The 20,382-nt window shown below is 42.5% G+C and overlaps 1 protein-coding gene across 6 annotated transcripts in view; it reads right to left on the reverse strand.

Annotated features, from left to right (window-relative positions):
* Positions 1-20,382, reverse strand: part of SCAI (suppressor of cancer cell invasion) — an 83,259-nt gene that overhangs the window by 10,638 nt on the left and 52,239 nt on the right. For 3 of the 6 annotated variants that reach the window (XR_010918563.1, XM_067541704.1, XM_067541703.1), the window contains exons 4-15: positions 20,205-20,300; positions 19,437-19,523; positions 18,652-18,750; positions 17,192-17,288; positions 14,743-14,841; positions 13,375-13,527; positions 12,732-12,833; positions 11,770-11,871; positions 11,123-11,201; positions 9,116-9,215; positions 7,988-8,069; positions 1,637-1,709 (exon numbers count right to left, since the gene is read on the reverse strand). Coding sequence is in view for 4 of the 6 variants with exons in the window: in XM_067541704.1 (XP_067397805.1) it covers positions 1,637-1,709; positions 7,988-8,069; positions 9,116-9,215; positions 11,123-11,201; positions 11,770-11,871; positions 12,732-12,833; positions 13,375-13,527; positions 14,743-14,841; positions 17,192-17,288; positions 18,652-18,750; positions 19,437-19,523; positions 20,205-20,300 (1,169 nt within the window). In the remaining 2 variants the exon portion in view is untranslated. Of the gene's footprint in view, positions 1-1,636; positions 1,710-7,987; positions 8,070-9,115; positions 9,216-11,122; positions 11,202-11,769; positions 11,872-12,731; positions 12,834-13,374; positions 13,528-14,742; positions 14,842-17,191; positions 17,289-18,609; positions 18,751-19,436; positions 19,524-20,204; positions 20,301-20,382 lie in introns of all 6 variants that reach the window. The other 3 variants (XR_010918562.1, XM_067541702.1, XM_067541701.1) reach the window with 1 other exon arrangement.

Consider the following 20,382-nt stretch of genomic DNA (forward strand, 5'->3'; position numbering starts at 1 on the left):
AACAACATGATGCATTCGGCGCATTAAACAGGAGAGCTGTCCCTGCCATAGAGTAGAGCCCTGTACCCTCCATTTCTCTCCAACTGAGGCAGTAATGTGCAGCATATATAGAAAGATCTTCTCAGCCTTTATGAGGGGGGCCAGTTCTTCTGGTGATGCACTGACTCATTCAAATCAAGGTTCATATGAGATACGTGCATGCCAAGAGAAGAAGAGACCCCATATACTTGCGGGAAGTTTAGAGCTTTCCAGTTCTCTTCCTGGTTTTAATACAACTAGTGTCAATCTTACAAGGTAAGATTTGTATGAGGTCATAACTAAACCCACCATAACACATTTCTTTCTTTTAGTTTATCAGCATTACCAAAAACCCATAGAAACGGCTTTGCTCTGGTAAGAAGTAGGCAAGCACACAACCGTTGGATATGTATGGTTCCCCACCCAAAACAGACATAACGCCCCTTCGTTTTTTCCAGTTACTCTCCAGAAATGTACTCCTTTCCTTGGGCGTGCTCCTGGCTCTAACAGCTTAAGACAAGAAAAAAGAGAAACTAGAGAAGTCCAATACTGTGAGAACCCCCTTTGGTTACAACAGGTATCTACTGGTGTATTACTAACACTAAGCAGGAACTCCACTGGAGACATTCACTGTTTTAAAAAGGTAAGTTCTATTATTTAATCAGAATTTCTCTTTGTTAATTTAACAGTTTTCACTTGAACAAAGCTTTTAATATTGTCTACTCAAAAGTTTCTAGCAAATAATAGAACTTACCTTAAAGCAACTGTGAAGTCTCCAGCTTCTCTCATGCATTCATTTGCTGAGCACCACTTCCTGTGCCTCAAACTATGTCAGCAGACTGGACTTCATGCTGGGAAGTAGCAGTAAAATGGCTGCCCTCACAGACACGTACCAGAACCATTCACAGTTGTAGGTATTGGAAAGTTAATATGTATATAGTCTTATTGAGCAAAGATTTATTTTGACACCTAAAGTAATGGCTGCAGTTCTTTCCATTAAGCTCTGACAATATAACTCCTGTAATGGAAAAGGCAGATGGGAATCTGACCTTGGTCATCTTTAACCTACAAACTGGCAGAAGTGTTCTGGTTCAAAATGGAAACCCATTTTCCCATGAGAAGGACTAATTGTTTTCCTTAAGAAACCTTCCAAAACCTGCATCTGGTGCCAAAGAGAGATTATGCAGATTGGATATTAATGCAGACTCTACAGCTGGCCTTTAGAACTGCTCCTGGAATACACTGGGCAACATCATTTTAGTGATGTTCCATTTGTACTGAAATGTCTCTCAAACGCTAACAATAGAAAAGTGATTTTGACGCCAGTACTGTGATGGCAACTTTCTGGGTCTCTGCATCTGCAAACTGAGTTTGCACTCTGGCCCTTGGTGAAGCTGCTTGAACAGACTCCAGTTGAATCAGGCCATGTTAAAGTCATTCACTATGAACGGTCAGTAATGCTTCAAGAGCTGCTCACCCCCGCCGGGGTCATCATAAAGTGAAGAGAAAGCATCAGAAGGTGTTCATTGTGGAAGCTGATAAATGTTACATTAAAAACTATGCAAGACAATATAAAGTCATACAAGTTAAAGCTGCAAGGAAGGCAACACATTTGTACCTTGTAATGCTTTTGGATACGCTGTTGGAGAAAGCAAGCACACCAGTGGCTGTCCAAATAAGTTTGTGAAATTCTGTAACAAACAACAGTTAAACATCAGTTGTAATTCTGTCTTGTTGGCTGGAACCCAATATGTTTAATACATACAACTAAGAAGGGGGGGAGGGAAGGAGGGGACACTCTCTCTCTCTCTCACTGAAAGTATGCACTAATTTCATAGAAACAAATTGCTATTAGGAGTAACCCATTATAATAATGGGCTTACTTTAAAAATATATTCTGTAATCCAAAGAACAAATCTGTTTGTTTTCAGGCCAAAGACCAACCAGGATAAGCCCTTTCAACTACTTTCCTTGCCATTAGTTTGGTTGCCCAATAAAGACAAAAATATTGCTTTCTCCTAGCAGTAGGACTGTTTCCATTGGAACAGGAGAACCACTGGTATGAGGATAGTTAAAATTGGCTCTCTTTGAAAACAAACATGTGAATCAATAAGCAGTTGCTATGCGAAAACACTGTTTCAGGTTAATTGCTTAATCTATTTTTCTTCAATATTAGTAAAAACACACCATATTTTACAATAATTCCTTTGCAAATCAGAACACAGCATTATTCTACACTGACACACGGGGAATGCATCTTCTGCTCTGGAATCTACTTCTTATTAAAAAACAGGCCACCAAATAAGAAACATTTCTCCAGTTTAGTTCCCAAACTGAGTTGTTCTTTTCCAGCTCGGAATCTTTCTAAAACTGAAGAGTTGCAATGCCATATAAGAGAGACCAGGATGTCTGTCTGACACTAGTGCATACATTCTTGCTAATGAAACAGTGGCCAGTTCAGTGCAATTCATAGTTCCTTTCAGATTACATATTTCACATCTAAAATGTGATAAAATGTGTTATCAATCTTGGCTATAAGCCACAAAGAATCATTTACCCATTGCAGAACCATCAGTCACTTGTCTCATAAAAGGGGAGGTCCCATTTCAGGATTCTTTCTGATTTCTGCTTAACTCCCTGCAAAAGTATTTTAATTAAACTAATTCCTTCTAAGTATGTCAAAATACTAACAAGAATGGCCAGGTCTAACCAAAGTAATATACACGTCCCAGGCCTAGAAAAATACTGACTAGGCTAAGAGCTCTGTTCCAAGAAGAGCCCAAGGGAGATTTATGGACTGGAGATTAAGATTTTGGTCTCCAATGAAGAATCATCAGAAACTATTACTGTGCAGATAGTGACTGCATGACAAACCACTTAGAACTCCAGGGATATGTCTACACAGCACACTAAGCCCAGGGCTTGGTGACCCATGCCTGCAGACTTGGTGTTTCTATGTCCACACTACATTGGAAACCTGGACCTCAACTGCGCTTATGGCCATATTAAATTATTCAGATCTGAGTCAGAACTTCAGCTTCTGTGGGCATGTACTATCATATCTTAAGGTTCCTAGCACCCCTGCTGACGCTGTTGTGGGGCTTGTTTCATAGTGGACTATGGGAGAACTCGTCTATCTGTCCCACGGTAGTTGACCAAAAGGGTTTAGGGCAGTTTTAGCCCACCAACACATGCAAACAAGCCATTCTGTGTCCATATGTTCCCAGTGGCACAGGAGCCAGCAAACAGAGCTGAAAACATGGGCCTTTGAGGGGGAAGGTGTGGTGTTCTGGTATTGTTGGAGTGCTTGTTAGGGTTGTTTTGATGGTTTTTTTGTTTTTGTTTCTGTCACTGACAAGAAATAGTGGGAAAGACTATGACAGATACAGAGGCAGTAGTGGTAGTCACTCCAAGCAGTGGAAGAGAATGAAGATGACTGGATATGGAAGCTGCGGGATGTACATGATCTTGGAGGGATACCTCAAAAGAGCTTCGCTTGTATGAAGTGCTGCCTCATAGGGTTGGAGATGCAGGTGGAAACTCTGGTTGAGTTTAGAAGGGGGTTTGAGCAGATGATGGAACAAACAAATGAGGAGGCTGAAGGGAAAAAACCCAGACTTGCAGATGGAAGCAGGACCAACGAACTCTGAGAGGAAAATGCTGGGTGAGGAAAGTGTCCAGTGGAAGTATGTGACTGCGAGAACCAAGCAGAGGAAAAGACAGGCTAGTGACGGAGAAAGTTCAGAAACAGATTTGTGGAGTTGGAAAATGAAAGGGGCAAAGCAGGTCGTTACTGAAGGTGGGAGGGCAAGGAAGAAGAGAAGAGCAGCTAGTCTATACAAAGAGTGGATAAACCAATGGAGATACCACCAAATAAGAGCCCCGGGAGGGTACAGGAATGGTGGCACAGGATTGCAAAGGAGAATAGTAGACGAGATGACTTGCAGCCAGAAAGAACAGGGGATAGGCAGGAGAATCGCACCGTTACCAGGAAAAGGCAAGTCTACGTGATTGGGGACTCCTTGCTGAGAAGAACAGACAGACCTGTAACCAGAGCTGATCCAGAGAACAGAAGGGTGTGCTGTCTGCCGGGTGCTAAGATATGGTATGTGGACCTGAGGCTGAAGAGGATCCTAATGGGAGCAGGAAAGAATTCACCGATTGTCCTTTATGTGGGTACAAGTGATACAGCTAGATTTTCGCTGGAACGTATCAAAGGAGACTGTGCCAGGCTGGGAAAGACTCTTAAGGAAATCGAGGCTCAGGTGATCTTCAGTGGGATTCTGCCTGTCCCTAGAGGAGGACATCAAAGGTGTGACAAGATTCTGATGACCAACAGATGGTTCAGGCAGTGGCGCTATAAGGAGGTCTATGGGATGTATGGTCACTGGGAGGCATTCATGGACAGAGGACTGTTCTCTTGGGATGGACTTCACCCGAGTAGGGAGGGAAATACACTTCTAGGATGGAGGCTGGCAAAACTGATTAAGAGAGCTTTAAACTAGGGAGTTGGGGGAGATGCCCAGGTAATCTCCATGCCTGATTTTAGCATTGAGAGGCAGAAAAATGAAGTAAGAAAGGACACAGCAGTGGGAAGCAGAATAGACATTAGGAGGAAGGGTGGTGTAGACACCAGTCTAATAGGCAATATTGGCAGTAGAAAGACTGTGCCAAATCAGGTAAGGAATGTGAGTGAAGCCAAACAGCAAAAATTAAGATGTTTGTATACCAAGGTGAGGAGCCTGGGTAACAAAATGGAGGAACTAGAGCTACTGATGCAGGAAGTGAAACCATATATTATAGGGATAACAGAAACATGGTGGAATAGTCGTCACGACTGGTGTACAAGTATTGAAGGGTATGTGCTGTTTAGGAAAGACAGATATAAAGGCAAAGGTGGTGGAGTAGCATTATATATCAATGATGAGGTAAATTGTGAAGAAATTAGAAGTGATGGAATTGATAAGACAGAGTCTGTCTGGGTAAAAATCACATTGGGGAAGTTTCCTCTGGGAGAGTGCTTGGGGTGTGCTACAGACCATCAGGATCTGATCTGGACCAAGTGCCACATTGGATTTGACTGCATGGATCAGGGTGTTATATTTTGAAAACATATGTACTGAAGCTCATGTAGCAAGCAGCCCTACGTATTTTAGATACTGGTACATCCTTCAGTAATGTAGATTTTGCCTGCTATCACCCTTTGGGGGAGATGAACACCTGCAGCCTTATAACAAGTGTGACAGGGCCAGACCTGATGGCTAGAGGAGAGCAGTGGAGGGGATCTATATTAGCCCCAGGATTAACAAATCCCTGTTCCCTGGGTGATCCAGCTGGAGCTACTCCAGGGCAATTAGGCCAATTAGGCCAGCTGAGGCCAATCAAGAAGCTTGCCCCAGCAGTTAAAAGCCTCCCTGTCAGGCAGACAGGGGCAGCTGGAAGGGAGTTAAGAGGAGAAGCGGAGCGGAGCAGAAGAGAGCTACTACAGGACTTGGAGCAACCATTGCCACATACCACAACCCCAAAAGATACCAGAGACAAAAGGGGGTACTTGTCACGGCCAGGGATCCAAGGCACAGGCCTGAAGGAGAACCCTCCCCACCCAGTTCCAGGAAGCGGACTGTGAGCAATGGGGCCAAGGACAGGCGATCCAGGGAAGAGAGTAAGTCATGGACTGGGCAGTTTGGAGACTACTCCACACAGGGTCCCTGGGTTGGGGCCCGGGGCAGAGGGCGGGACCGGGCCCCCCCCCCCCTCCCACCCAGGCGTATCATAGTCGTAGCCAAAGAGGGCACAGTACCCACGAAAGGGCTGAACAAGCTGCCTTTGCCACACAAGTAACACTACATCCAGATATCCATCTTGAAAGTTCCTGAGTACAGATTGAAGATCCCGTGATTCTATCCACAAAGGAAATGAAGAGCCTAGGTGACTTCCTAAATTGCTTGGTCCTGTCTAAATAGAAGGCCAATGCCCTTCTAACATTCAGGGTATGGAAGCAGGATTCCTGTAGAGACCTACATGGCTTTGGGAAAAATACTGGTAGATAAATGAACTGATAAAGGTGGAACTCAGACAGACCTTTAGGTAAGAATTTAAACTGTGGATGTAAAGAGACCTTGTCCTTAAAGAACCCGTAAATTGGCAGCAGGAGCATAGGGAGGGGAAGAGACTCTGCCATCAAGGCTCCAATCTCCCCAACCCTTAGGGCCAACATAATGGCAACTAAAAAAGTCATCTTCATTGATGTATGCAACAGAGAACAGGTTGCCATTGGTTTTAATGGAGGTCTCATAAGGTAATTGAGTACCAGGACTGAGGTCCCAGATTGGTGTAGGATTTCTAATCTGCACAGAGATTCCCCAAACCCTTAATAAACCTAGGCAATACCCGATGAGCAAATATGGAGAATCCTTAAAAGAGGTCTCTCCCTGCTCTTTTCTTCTGCTGGCTGGTTCGTGAGCGTTGGCATAACTAATGAACTGGATAAGAAGTTAGGGGTTTGGCTCACTGATCAGACACAAAGCACAATGAGGAGCAGAACCCAGGCTGAGATGCTTGTTTGTTTTATTTACTGCACAGAAATTCTACAGTCTCCATTGGACAGGATTCAATTATTCCTGCTTAGAGTTTATAAAGCAACTTTCTTCCGAAAATATCATTTAAGACTCATGTGAGAGAGGCAAGCCCAAATGATGGAATCCATGACCTCCCCAAGATTCCCCCTACAGAGAACATGCATGTCCAGAGTTGCATGTGTACTGAGGTTCCCTAGTTCTGCCCTTTCCCAAAGCAGGACTACATGTTTTTTCAGCAACTGTAATAGGAAGGGAGGAAGAACGGTCTTGTGAGTAAGATGGAATGAAAGAGATCTAGGTTTATTTCAGCCTCTGTCACTGACTTCCTTGTGGTTGTGGTCAAATCATTTATCCCCCTTTCTATAAACTGGGATAATACCTACAAGCATATGGATGTGGTGAAACTAACTTAATTAGAGATTGCAAAATCCTTCAAGATGCTTTGATAAAAAGGCACTAGAGAATGGCAATGCACTGTTATGATGTTTAGGTTAAAGTGTTCCCAAATCGATGAGACTCATTTTGAATTATATGATCACTGACATGCTGAGTCTTGTTATCCAACATCCCTCTCTAAACAGGCAAAACAGATAATGGACACTGGAGAGAGAACAGGCATATTTGGCCACTAGACATCCCTAGTGCTCCTTGAAACACAGCTGCAAACCAACATTTGTCTGACTGTAAATAAGTGGTGCTGTACGAGGAGGCATCAGGGAAGTGACAGTTTTGCATACCCCAGCACGTTTCTGAACATTACATTCACTAATGTGATTGGTGACTCTGGAATTTCATCACACTTGCTTCCACATTACCTGAATTATAGATTCCTAATGATGATTTGGCACTGAATAATTCTACTGTGTACAGCATTCAGTCAGAGGAGTCTAGCACATATTATATAAGAGGAGATGCTGCATATATATTTAATTTTTGTAGCATGTTTGGTTTTAAATTTCTCATTTGTTAGCTTTCTTTGGTTCAAATATTTTTCCCTGATACGTGAACACACCTATTTACAAGTCAAAACTCTATGCATTGACGCCATTCTGCCATTTAAAGCAGCTCCAAGTAGGATGGTTAGATATCTGGAGCAGAAAAAAAGATTACTTAATCTCCACCAAAAAAATAAACTACTTTGATATATAACAAAAATAAATCTCTCACCAGAGCGCTTGGAAATCTTGAACTGTTTTTTCCCCTCCAGGAGGATTTACTACTTTTCAATGAGCAGCTATTTGTATGCTTCTGTACTTGTTCCTATTCAAAGGATCAGATCCTGCCCAGCATGCACAACCGCGACAGAAAAGACTAAATATAAAGTGTTTAAAAAATAACCTATAAAAACTGTAGGCTACCTGGGGGTTGGCACTGTACCGTGCCATACTTACCTTATAGGCAACGCTGTTAGAGGAGTCCACAATGATAAAAAGGGGCTTTCTTGTGAATGGGTAGAGATCACCAGGGTGAAGGCTGAGAAGAGAAAGATGAGACAATTCACACCACTAGAATTTCTGTGAAGCTGCTAGGGCTGCACTGTCCTGCTCTGAGAGAGTAGGCTTCTCCTTAGCCCCCAGCCACCCACATCAAATGAGAACCATAGGACAGAGCAAGAAAGCCCAATACTCAAGTTGTAGCTCACCTTACAGGAAAAACAAACAATATTTAAGCAGACTTTTTTTGCAGTCACCCACATAGAGCATTAGCCCCAAACTAGCGTCGGTTTTAAGAATTGGTATAAAACTTCAGAAATAGCTGGACAACACGGCAAACATCCAGGATGGTTTACTAGAAGACAACACAATCTTTCCTAGCCTTTCAGGAGAGTAACGATGGGCATGTTCATACACCGCACACAGTCCATAACTGCTTTCTCCTGCAGCACAGGTCTCAGCAAGTGTTTCAGCAGTTCATAGTTATCTTGCCCTCTATTAGGGGAGTGAGTCTACCTGAACCCCAGATGTTAGGAACAAAGTGGGAGCCCCAGATGTCATCACGACCTTCCATGGATAACCCATCTGAGCCTCACATGGCTATTTCCTGGGTTGAAAATGCTCAATAGGAGTCCTCATGCCATTGCATGCACAGTGCTCCACGAGCTCTGCCTGCTTCACTACCCTTCAGCTCCAGAGGGAGCACAGCTGTCAGTGCTCTCCCAGCTGGGCCTGAGGGATGCAGTGGGTATGGAATGCCTCAGGTCCTCTCCTTCCCCTTGACCACACCTGGCAGGGGGAAGGAAGGATCCACTCCATCGGCAAAGTGCTCCAATAAGAAAGAGACAGACTTGATACCATTCCTCCTGAACATCGGGGATTTGGGGCAGGAGTGACTGTGAAGCACCTGCCCCCAGCCCAGGCTAACCCCCAGGAACCAACTTTCAAGTATGACTGTTCCTGAAGTGGAATTCTGCTTAATTCATGATTTAAAAATCATGTCTGTTCACGCTTTCTAGTCTGAGCCGTTCAGAAAGGGGCAAAAACTCGCTTGCCACTTCCCCTTGCTGAGCCCAAAAAACTCACCAGTGCATCTCCTTGTAAGATTGATTCCGTTTGTGGATAGCATCACCATTTATAATGTCCCGGTTACTGTTTGTAAGGACTCCACCAAAATCATATGGACCTACAAATGTCAAAAAAGAGACAAGGTTAGCTGGTGCGCCACAAAATGGATTAAGTGATTATAAATATAAAACAAAAAAAATTAATGAATCTGAACTACTATAGTTTGGAGAAAAAGTAATTATGGAAAGTTTACAATTTACTAGCCATGCAACTTAATTTGTGTTTCAGTAATTTCAGTGACTAATCCCCTGGTCTGGTAATGCAACATGCTCAGTAACTTCCACATTATTCATTTATTCTTCAAAACAGTGTATAAATGAGAAGCAAGATATATATCGTATCCCATTAGGCTATGTAGTAAAAGGAATGCACATCTAGGTTAGTAAATGCATCTCCAGGAACAGGAAAATAATCTTACACACAGGATAATCAATACAATTTTTAAATACTATTTGAATCACTATATTCCAAAATCAAAATTTGTCCTTCTAATAAGTTAAAAATCAATTAAAAAACTTGAATCTGTCCAGGGCTACCACAATACCAGCAAGAGTTTGCTGGTACAGACGAGGCTATATTTCTCACCTTAGTGGAAGTAATGGAATTCCTCTAGAATTAATGGGAGAATTGCATATATACTGAGATTTCCTAATTCTGCTATATAGTTGCACAGTTGGATTTCAATTCTGGCATTTCATTTGCTGATAGTCCCGCCCTGATACACCTAAATGCCCCTTCCCTCAATAAACAATTACTTTTGACTTGTGAGAGAAGCTTTAGGGTGTCAGGAAAAGAGCAAACTCTAATTTAGTGTTGTCACAAGTTGCTTAAATGTGACCTGTCAACCAAAACTGGCCTGTATAATTTAACAATGCAACCTGCAGCTGTCCTCTTCTTTAACACAGAGCACTATATGCTGCGAATTTTAGTCTTAGTCCTACTTAAAAAAAAACAAAGATGCGACTGCAATCTGATTCATCATGCAAGCCCCCTGGGAGCTGAAACCTTGCCTGTGTAGCTCTCCATAAGACAAAGACTGGGTGCCTCTACAGTAAAGTAGTAAGTTGAAACAAGGCATGCAGTGAAGTTAGATAAAACGCAGGTTACAAGGGACACAACATAATTAAGACTAAAATACAATGGGTTGCATCACAATGTAAAATGTTAAAAGCAATTTAAGAAAAAAACCACTGCCACAATAGAAAGTTTGCAGGGATTTTTTTTTCTTTTAGCATTTTGAAAGATCCACAAATCATGCAAGGGGGATGGAAAAAGCATGCATTTTATAAAGGAATGCAAGTCTCAAATAGATGAAGTGCATACAATATTTAGGATGTTTCAAATAATTTCTCGCTTTAAAATAAGTTATACGAATGTAAAATCTTTTGACTGCATTTGCACCGGTTGGCCACTTTCAGATTTTTAGACTGTATCTGCATCCCAATATTCTGCTGGGTTGGGTAACATGGGAAGATGAGGTGAAGGGAATTATTAAAATCATGACAAGGGCTTGAATTGTCACATCAACAAATGTATAAGGAGTACAACAATCTCTGCAGAGAGACTTTCAGCCCTTTTGCCACTATCCTCCTGACCCTCCATTTTGATACTTCAGATTAGGAAGAAATGCCAGATATTGCTGAACATTTTATTACGCTAACTCTTCAGTGATGGACCAACTGAGCCATGTGTCTTCAAAACTCATGACATTTTTAATACTTCAGATATATCAAAAACTTGGTCATGTCCTTTGAAAAGGTTTCAAGTCAGTAGGTTATTGTGAGCTAAACACAGAGAATTAGCTGCTGTGTGTCCAAAAGAAAGCCAGTCTTGTCAGGTAGATGGGCATATGAAATCGGACTTGTCCTTTGAAAGGAGTTTTGTGAGATCTCTGTTGGCCTCTTATCCTGAAATATAAAGCGAATTCAAGCCCTGCTCATGACAGGGAGCATTCCTTTATTGTACCTTCACTATCCGAACGACCTGAGGGAAACACGCCCGTGGCAGACAAGTAAATGAGCAGCACGCTGTTCGCAGGCAGCTCCTGAAATTCAAGGAGAGAGAAAAGGGGCAGGGGAAAAGGCAGACATTTATTGTAACACACTACATACATTCTGGTAAAATCATTGCCATTTACTGGCGCAACTCCTCAGCCCTGGCTGCTCTTCAGCCTTATGTGGCTCCTTTGCATTTATCTAGATCCCTTGCACAGACACTTCTTCAATCAGTGGATGTGCAGGAAAAGAACGTAAGAACAGCCATATTGGGTCAAATCAACAGTCCATCTAGCCCAGTATCCTGTCTTCTGATAGCGGCCAGAAGGAATGACCAGAACAGGCAATCATCAAGTGATCCATGTGGGTACATACAGTGATGTATGCTACAGAGGCACTCAGATGTATCTTTTTAAATAGCTGATTAATTCAGAGGCTGTAAGAGAACCAACTCCCTCACAACCCCTTTTCAATATCTAGTGAGACAGAGAGACTTCCTGGAATGCAGAATCTAAGAGTTACGGCAAGGTCCCATTGGAAGAAATGACTCTCCAGCTGTCCCAGAATCCTGGAGGAGGTCTTTTAAATCAACTAGCAAATACACCTGATTTTACAAACCTTAAACGCTGCTGCTAGGAACGTATACAGCTGGCTGAAGGTAGGTTTATACAGCAAGTATTTATGGGGATTTTCCCGCCTAGTAGGTTTCTCAGTCGACTCCTGTTTAAAAAACAAAAAACGCAACATGTGTATTGCTAAAATAGCTTTATTGTTAAACTTCCATTTATCTGAATATTGATGCTACCCTAGCATATTCGTCTGCCCATGTAGCATTCTCTACTCTGTAGCATGGTAACAAAGTTCATGTCAGAAACCGTTTGACAGCCAGTATTCAAGCTTTCCCCTCAGTTTAATTTACCACCCAAATCCATCTTTTATCCTGGATTATAATTTAGAGAGAACCAGGTGAGCAAATGAACCTCTCCAATTCAGTTAGTTCCCGATCCCTTACTAAAATTCCCTAGCAACATCTGCAAAGACGCTCCCAGGTAACAGCAAAGGTAAGCCTGATTCTAGCCCCTCAGTTTTTTACTTTACTCTCCCAAGACACAAACATTTTCTTCTATTTTAAATAACCAAGGCGACTTATTTGTATTTCAACACATTGCAGTGAAGTCTGTGGACAAAAGATAAGGGCTGATAATACTTCCCTTTGTCTACAGATGAAACACATGAATAGTGAACAGATGAAAGTGCTCCCTAAACTAACAGGGAGACCCACATGAGGGGGACAAAGCAAAAGTCGAACAAACAAAGAAAATGGAGGGGCTCTGGGAGGAGAGCAAACAAGATAAAGTCTTTCATTTATGGCCAAAAAATACTTGCTACTGAAGCTTCTGATACAATAGACACACCATCATTACTCAAGTAAACTCTAGAATTTGATCTCCCTTTCTGTAAGTATCAGGGTAAGAGTTATAACAGCATGCCTGCCATGCTCCCTATATAGAGCAGAAACAATATAGCCTAAAATTAATAAGAGTTCTGTTGCCAAGTTTGCAATTGAAAATCAAACTCACCTGCATTCCAGGTTTGTTCATTTGTGAAGCCAAGTTCATTGGTTCCCTTTCCAGTGCTTGCAACATTCGGAACATGTCAACTGTTAACTCACTGAACTTTACCTGCAAGAGGAACACTGCCATCATTAATGCATCCTGTCTGGCATGGGGTAAATATGAACTCTGCCTCCTAGGAATTAGCAGGTAAGAGCTGTTTTATCATCTGAGATGTGACCCTCATACTGAAGTGTTACATAATAGGCAATACAACAGATCAGGTTTTTCCAGACAGATTATCCCACAAAAGACATGGGCACTTGCACATTTTAAATGCGCACAACAGGCTTCGGGTATCAGAGATCTGTGCAGCCCAGTCCCACGGACTCTGTTTTGCATTCTCTAGTCAAGAACACTTGGGTGCAAGTGCATCCTATTGTGGGGTACCCAAAAGGACAAACTCGAAAGAACAGGACAGTTTTGTTGGCTATCACTCAGCTTTGTCAAATTCTCAGCTAACCTACAGTCACTCTTGACATTGCTAAAGATTCCATATTTGCCTCTTTTGGACTCTCCAATTTCCTTTTGTAGGATCGGAAAAACCCTAACTGCTTTCAACTCCAATTAAAGACTGAACATACAAATAATTCCTTATGGTCTCCTTTACCTGGTTATTGCAATTCCCGATTAGTAATGCATCTGCAAGAGTGAGCTGTCCCACGATCATTCCCTGTTCCAGCAATGGGGCCCCCGTTTCAGTCAGTCGGTTGGAGGTGATTACGATGGTATTGTCATCATTTAAAACCATCACAGGATCTGCCTGGAAAGACAACCAGCACAGAGCATGAATTCCAAGGAAGCCTAGAGGGTCTATGACCACAAGCAAAAGGGACTTAAGTCCTGTCACTCATAACAGACATCCCACAGCTGAAGTGAAGACAACAACTTTATTTCTCTTTCAATAATTTGCCTTTTATATTGTAAGGCACAGAACAATTCCAGTTTGGAAAAGGAGCTGCTCTTATGGACTAAAAGAAAGTACCATGGATATTTAAATACAAACATTTGTGTTTTAGCATTTTTAATGCAGCTGATAGACAGTACTCCATGTAGGATAAGCCATCTGAATTAGCTATCCCAGATCAGGGGAAACAAACTTCATTAACACAACTGCAGCAGGCAATCCACATGAGGCCCATGCAGATAACTGGTAACACGCCTACATGGCAGGAAAGTCCTGCATTATTTACATTTCCCCTCTTTCCTGAAGAGAAAACAAAGGAATCAAGCCAACAGTAATGCAGCAATTCAATCTAGTAATGTTTAAATATTGGGGTATATATTGTGCAAATGGAGGAGAGCAGGAAGCAGTCTCCTATTTTAGAGAATAAAGAAATTCTCATTTTTCTTTGTAGCAAGGCATATAAAGGGCAATATTACAGCTATGCCAAGACATACTGTCAGTGTAACTGCCAAGACTATTTTCCATTACATATTGCTTATGCATTGCCAGAATAATGTGCCAGTACTGCAAGCATCAAAATATATTTATTTGGATGTTACTAATAATACAGTCAAAATGTCAGCAAATTGCATCAGCAGGCTTCCCACGACGGCCCTGTAGCTGGCAGACTTTCTATACTAGTTACCATGCCAATTGCTGTGTTCTGATCCCAGTGTCACTTAAACACCAGGTATAAGGAGAGGTGATGGATTGCTGGGAGATAGCAGTTCACAACCTCACACTTCCATCTAGCTGCTAGCTTTATGTTGCTTGTGCAGATCTGACACTGAAGTCACAGGAGCCTCTTTAACAGCTTCTACAGAATATTTCATCAGCAAGACTGGAGAGGAATGGGTTACACCTGCGCACAAGACCTTTCCTTACTAGCTTGCTCTCCATGGTGTAGCTTCAGAACAGTCTGCAGTGAAGAGTTTCCATGTTTTACTTTTAAAGCAGGAGGGTTTTTTTTGTTTTTTTTTTGCAGGAAGCTTTCAAACAAACTGCAGAGACCAAGTTTTCCTTCCCTCTCACCTCAACAAAAGCCGCCACCTCTTGAAGAACCAGGTTCCACTCCACCTGGTCCTCAGTATTAAAGCGATGAGTGTAATCTTCAATTTCATCTGACAATTCCTGGGTAAACAGTCCAAAGGAAGAGGAATAATGAATATCTTTCACAATTTAAGTTCCAGAGGGGTAGCCGTGAGTCTGCATATAGCAAAACCCACGAATCCTGTAGCATTTTAAAGACTAACAAATTTCTGCAGGCATGAGCTTTCGTGGGCTGCAACCCAGTCAGATGCATGAAATAAAAATTAGATAGGAGGTATATATATATATACATCCAAGGGTAAGAAACAACAATGGGGAGGGTAGGTATAAAAAAAGTCCACTCAGAGTAGATGAGGCCTATTCACAACCATTGATTAGAAGGTGAGAATGTGTGAACAGTGACCATTACAAATAATGTAATATATGCCATCATGTGCCAGCAATGCCCCTCTGCCACGTACATTGGCCAAACCGGACTGTCACTACGCAAAAGAATAAATGGACACAAATCAGACACAAAAAATGGTAACATCCATAAACCAGTCGGAGAGCACTTCAATCTCCCAGGACACTCTGTAGCTGACTTGAAAGTTGCCACACGTCTACAAAAAAACTTCAAAAACAGACTTCAGCAAGAAACTGCAGAGCTGGAACTCACCTGCAAACTTGACACAATCAGACTGGGTCTGAACAGGGACTTGGAATGGTTCTCTCATTACAAGAAGTAATTGTCACTGTTCACACATTCTCACCTCCTAATCAATGGTTGTGAATAGGCCTCATCTACTCTAACTGAATGGACTTTGTTTACACCTACCCTCCCCATTGTTGTTTCTTACCCTTGGATATATATATATACACACACCTCCTATCTAATTTTTATTTAATGCATCTGACTGAGTTGCAGCCCACAAAAGCTCATGCCTGCAGAAATTTGTTAGTCTCTAAAGTGCTGCAGGACTCTTGTTGTTTTTTCAGAATTTAAGGCAGTCATCTCTCAAATAAGGCGGCCTCAGCACTTCAGGGTTGAGACATATAAGCAATCTAATTATAGAAGTATTGATTATTATTACCCACATAGCCATATCCAATATGGAACATGGCCAAGAAGTTGGCCAACATGTGCTACTTCAGAAGCCAGGACTCCAGATACCCTTTTTTTGCACTCTGAGAACACAAGTATCTTTCAAACAGATCCAAGAGAAAAGGATGGCACTTATTTCAGACACAAATTAACTGGCACACAAGCATCAAACTGGTTATTGTAATTTCTTACTATTATAAGTGTTGACTCAAATCTAAGGTTACAGATAACTTTAAACAAGTTCAAGAAGTGAATGGCCTGTCCTTTCCAGCTACCTCCTCTGCTAGTTCATACTGTGCAGCTCTTTTGGTCCAGTAGGACAGACACCAGACAGAGCAATGCAGCCTATATACAACTGACAACACCATGCTGGGGCAATATAGGAAGGTTCTTGGGGAAGTCTGGTGTTCCTAATGTTACTCTTCGGAGAGCAAGACTGTTTCCAGAAACCGTTTCCCAACTCCAGGCACCCCTGCCTACTGGGATGTTTTTCCTTAAGGTTAAGTGTCTTCAAACAGAAACCAGCAGGTCCCTGGATCTTAACATTTTACCTAAATACAATAATTTTTAAAAGTGTTTAATCTGGTCCAGAATATTCCCTCAACTCCATACATATCAAAGATCCACTACTGCTCAGTGCCGAACACTGGTCTGTACCCTAACCCCATCTATCTGTTGTCCCCCAACGTTTGAAGCAGTTCTGAAGAGTAAATCTTCCCTCACTGCACGCACGCACACTCTCTATCTTCCCTGTCCTTTAACAATGTCTGAAGTCTTTCCCTGTCTTGTATATACTGGGGTTTCTGGAACGTCACATTTCTTCTCATTTGCAAGAAACACTTCAGAGACTCTGAGCACCAGACTGGAAAGGAACAAAACACTATGCTGAGCAAAGGGGCTAAAGGATCCTTCAATGGAATCAAAATGGGAGGGATTTCATGGAAAGGGAGGGTCATGGAGATTTTTAAGGTCAGAGAGAGGTGGGAGCTCCAGGCGAGGGAGATGCACAAGGCTAGAGAGAAGACCCCTAAAGCATTCAGACAACTGAAATAAGTGTGATATGAACAGCCACACTGTATGGGGTTTATCCAAACCCAACTTCATGAGATCAGCCTTCCACCAAAGGCAAAACCACTCTTTGGTCAAATGTTCAGGTCATTTGTGCCTCCATGATGCACATAATACCACACACATCAGGATGTTGTTCCTCCCATTAGTTAAAGGTGTAAGATTAACAGGTACAGCAGCAGCTGAGATCTTATGTGAGAGATTTCAGCTGAAAGAGACATATGTCCCACTACATGCAAGGCAAGTACACCCTCCATTGTCCTCATATCATTAAATTACCTTTACGAGGTCCTTCACAACATCCATTTTGTTGAGCAAAAGACAAACCACTATAAACCTTGCATAATAACGCAGCTTCTTAACCACCAGTTCAGGCCTGAAGAATAAAAAGAAAATATCAATGCAGTGGTCATGGAAAGATGGTCTGTGCCAACCCTAGCATGAATTCAAGCAGCCTAGGGGCTGCTCTAATTTAGACCTGCTGGGCATATTCCCTAAAGGGCCCCACACATCAGCAGAGCTCCAAGCTGCCTTTCACAGATCCCAGGATGTGGGTGGTTGGTGCAGGAGCTGGCTCTGCTGGCTTCCTGCCAGTTTATGGTCAGAACCTTTGTGTCCTCCATTGCGTCATCTGATGATGGATCACAAATGAGATTCTGGACCACCGTGTCAAACCATCAAAGAGAACAAAACATTAAACATCTACAAGTTACATTATGTCCCAGGATTGCTCACCACATTTTCACCTTTGTAAAATAAATCTCCACAGTATTAACAGGATATTTCTGCCAATCACATCTAGCCTGAAGGAGTTCAGGCACCTCAACCAGGAGTAGGGAGATTCTCCCAGGAAAAAATAAGCTAAGATCTGAGTCCAACAATAAAGGAGACTAAAACAGTAGTTTAGTCTATATGCAGACTTTCAGTGGGTACATTCAGATAATTAGCAAGTCTCTAGACTCTGCCAACCCAGTCCAAAATCGCTGAGTGCCTGTAACAAACTTGGCAGGCAATTCCATATTGCAGTCATCATCAGTATAAAAATCTCTTCCTCAAAACCAGTCCAAATCACTTCTTCCTCAATTCTAACCAGACAGAGGCCTGACCTCCCAGCCAGAGCACAGGACTGATGGCCAGAACCTCTTAAATTCAAGGTCTGCTCATACTGAATCCTTCTATTCTCTTAGGAGCCTGAAGTGCTAGGCCACACCTCACAGCATCCTTGTGTATGAGCCCTGCTCAGGATTGCACCCCACAGAAGCGCACCTCTCATCGCTTTCTGGAATAGTTAATGGATGGGACAGACCACGTTACCCTAGTCAATGTGCTGCTGCTGAACTGCCAACACCCCTGCACTTCGGAGAAGTTTCAAGTAAAAATAAAGGGACCTGTTATTTCCTCTACTTTGCTTCTACATGAGCAAGTTAATCTCCCAGCTCCAGAACACTACGAGGGTAATTCCCAGTGACAACACTGTTAACAAGGGCCGGGAAGGACACAGATGAGCAGCTAAAGGTCTTCCTTGCTGCTCAATCCAGCTGCTAATCTCTCTAGTTCCCATACAAGGCTGGTGGTTCTACAGTAAAGTGTTTAATCAAAGTTGTTAGGATTAACAAAGACTTCCTCCACAGAGCTGCTCTTAACTCCAGTTATTTCCCCTTAATCACAGTTTACAATTCAAGGCTGCTTCTGCTCACCGCTCAAATCCTGAAAAACGCAAGATGCCAGTGCAGTCGTACCTGTCCTCTTTATTGACTTGGGAGTAATACGATCTCTGTCTAATTGCCGAATAGAAGGAGAAGGCCTCGTTCAGGTAGCTGGTTTCAGATGTGCGCAGGCTGTGGAAGAAACATATTAGCTCACTATTCCATGTAGAGATTCATACCAACCCCATCCCCACCACTGATACACAAGATGTTCGAGTGGTTACGGCACACACTTTCATAAATGAGTGCCACATGAAAAAGCCAGTTTCCCAATCCCAGCACATGATGAGAGGAGATTCCAGAGCTTCAACTTAATTTCAGACAGTCTAAGGATGTAGCCAGCAACAAAGATCGGATGTCAGTACCTCATGTCCATCCAGTCACGTGACGAGTTAACATGCAAGATTTAAGGGGAACAACAGTTTAAAATCCCAAACTAGTAACTAAATCTATATGCAGAGTCAGATGCAACAGATATGGAAGATTTTAAAGTGACTCTGAAGACGAAGGGGTAGATGACCCTTTAGCAGTGTCAACAGGATTCTAGCAGAATAATATCCAGGCATGGGGGTCTCTTGTGGGATCCACTTTTTGATTCTACAATGAATCCTTTTGAGCAACAAAGGCTGTATGTGGTCCCGCCTGCGGCCTTCTTGTACTGCTCCCAAGTTACTCAAGAGTACACATGGCTCCTCCCACCCCTACCCCTTACTGCTGGCCCAGGAAGGTAATTGTTCTGGAACAACCACCCTGTGTGCTGCATGGGGCCACCAACAACACTACTTCTCCCCAGCAGGCACAGTAAGAGATTCACTTACTAATAATGATAGTAGAGCTGCCCAATCTTGGAGGCAATTTCCCCAATCTGCCACCGCTTCAGCCCATATCGATTGTCTAGTACTTGTCTATTTCAAGCAAGAGAAGAGTATTAATATATCCCATGAGAAAAGGAAGAGTATTAACATATCCCAGAACAGCACCCCAGCCAAATATAAGTCAAGACACCATTCTATGGCCAAATCCTGCTTGCCTTATTTATGTGGGTATTTGCAATGACAGCCCTTAGAGAAAGCTTTAAATTCTAACATGGCATTTATAATCCAGCTCTGGCAGAAGGGGCACATCGCAAAACAAGGGATTCCACATCAGAGAGGTTTCCTTGCAAAAATCTGTGACAGCTGGAGGGATCATTGTGTTTCACAATGAACGTAAAAGAGGGTTATAGCTTTCTGAGAACACTCAAAAGGGCCAGATACAGTGAGGTGTGAAAGGACACAGATTGTGTAGTAGCAAGACATTGAGCCCATTCCAGATTGGCTCAGAGGACCATCAGCAGATTAAGGCAGTGTGCATGTAAGCAAGCTGGGAGGTTGTGGTTTTGTTTTGGGGAAAAAAAGGTCAAATAAATAAAAGATTATATGCAATATTTTTGGTTTAAATTAATTTAAACTCTTTAGGGCAGGAACTTTCTCCCTCCCCCTGTGCTTGGACAGCACAATGGGACCCGATTCAGGCACTACCCTAAAACAAAAAAAGACAAACACTGTTTAATCATTTAAAGATGGTTCTCAGGAGCATTTTCTTACCTATGCTGCTGCTGAAATTTCCAGAGTTTGGTGTAAACATCAAAGGTTCTCCCAAAATAGGACTGCCACTGCTTCTGCCCATACTGAGGCAAATCTCTGCAACAGACAAATGCAGAGTAATTACATAATACATCAGCCATCCCAGGATGTGAGCAGCAAACTCAGTCAGAGATGTAAC

The sequence above is a fragment of the Emydura macquarii genome, unplaced genomic scaffold, assembly GCF_026122565.2.
Source record: "Emydura macquarii macquarii isolate MOO-44397 ecotype Brisbane River unplaced genomic scaffold, CSIRO-AGI_Emac_v2 contig_691, whole genome shotgun sequence".
Taxonomy (NCBI): domain Eukaryota; kingdom Metazoa; phylum Chordata; order Testudines; family Chelidae; genus Emydura; species Emydura macquarii.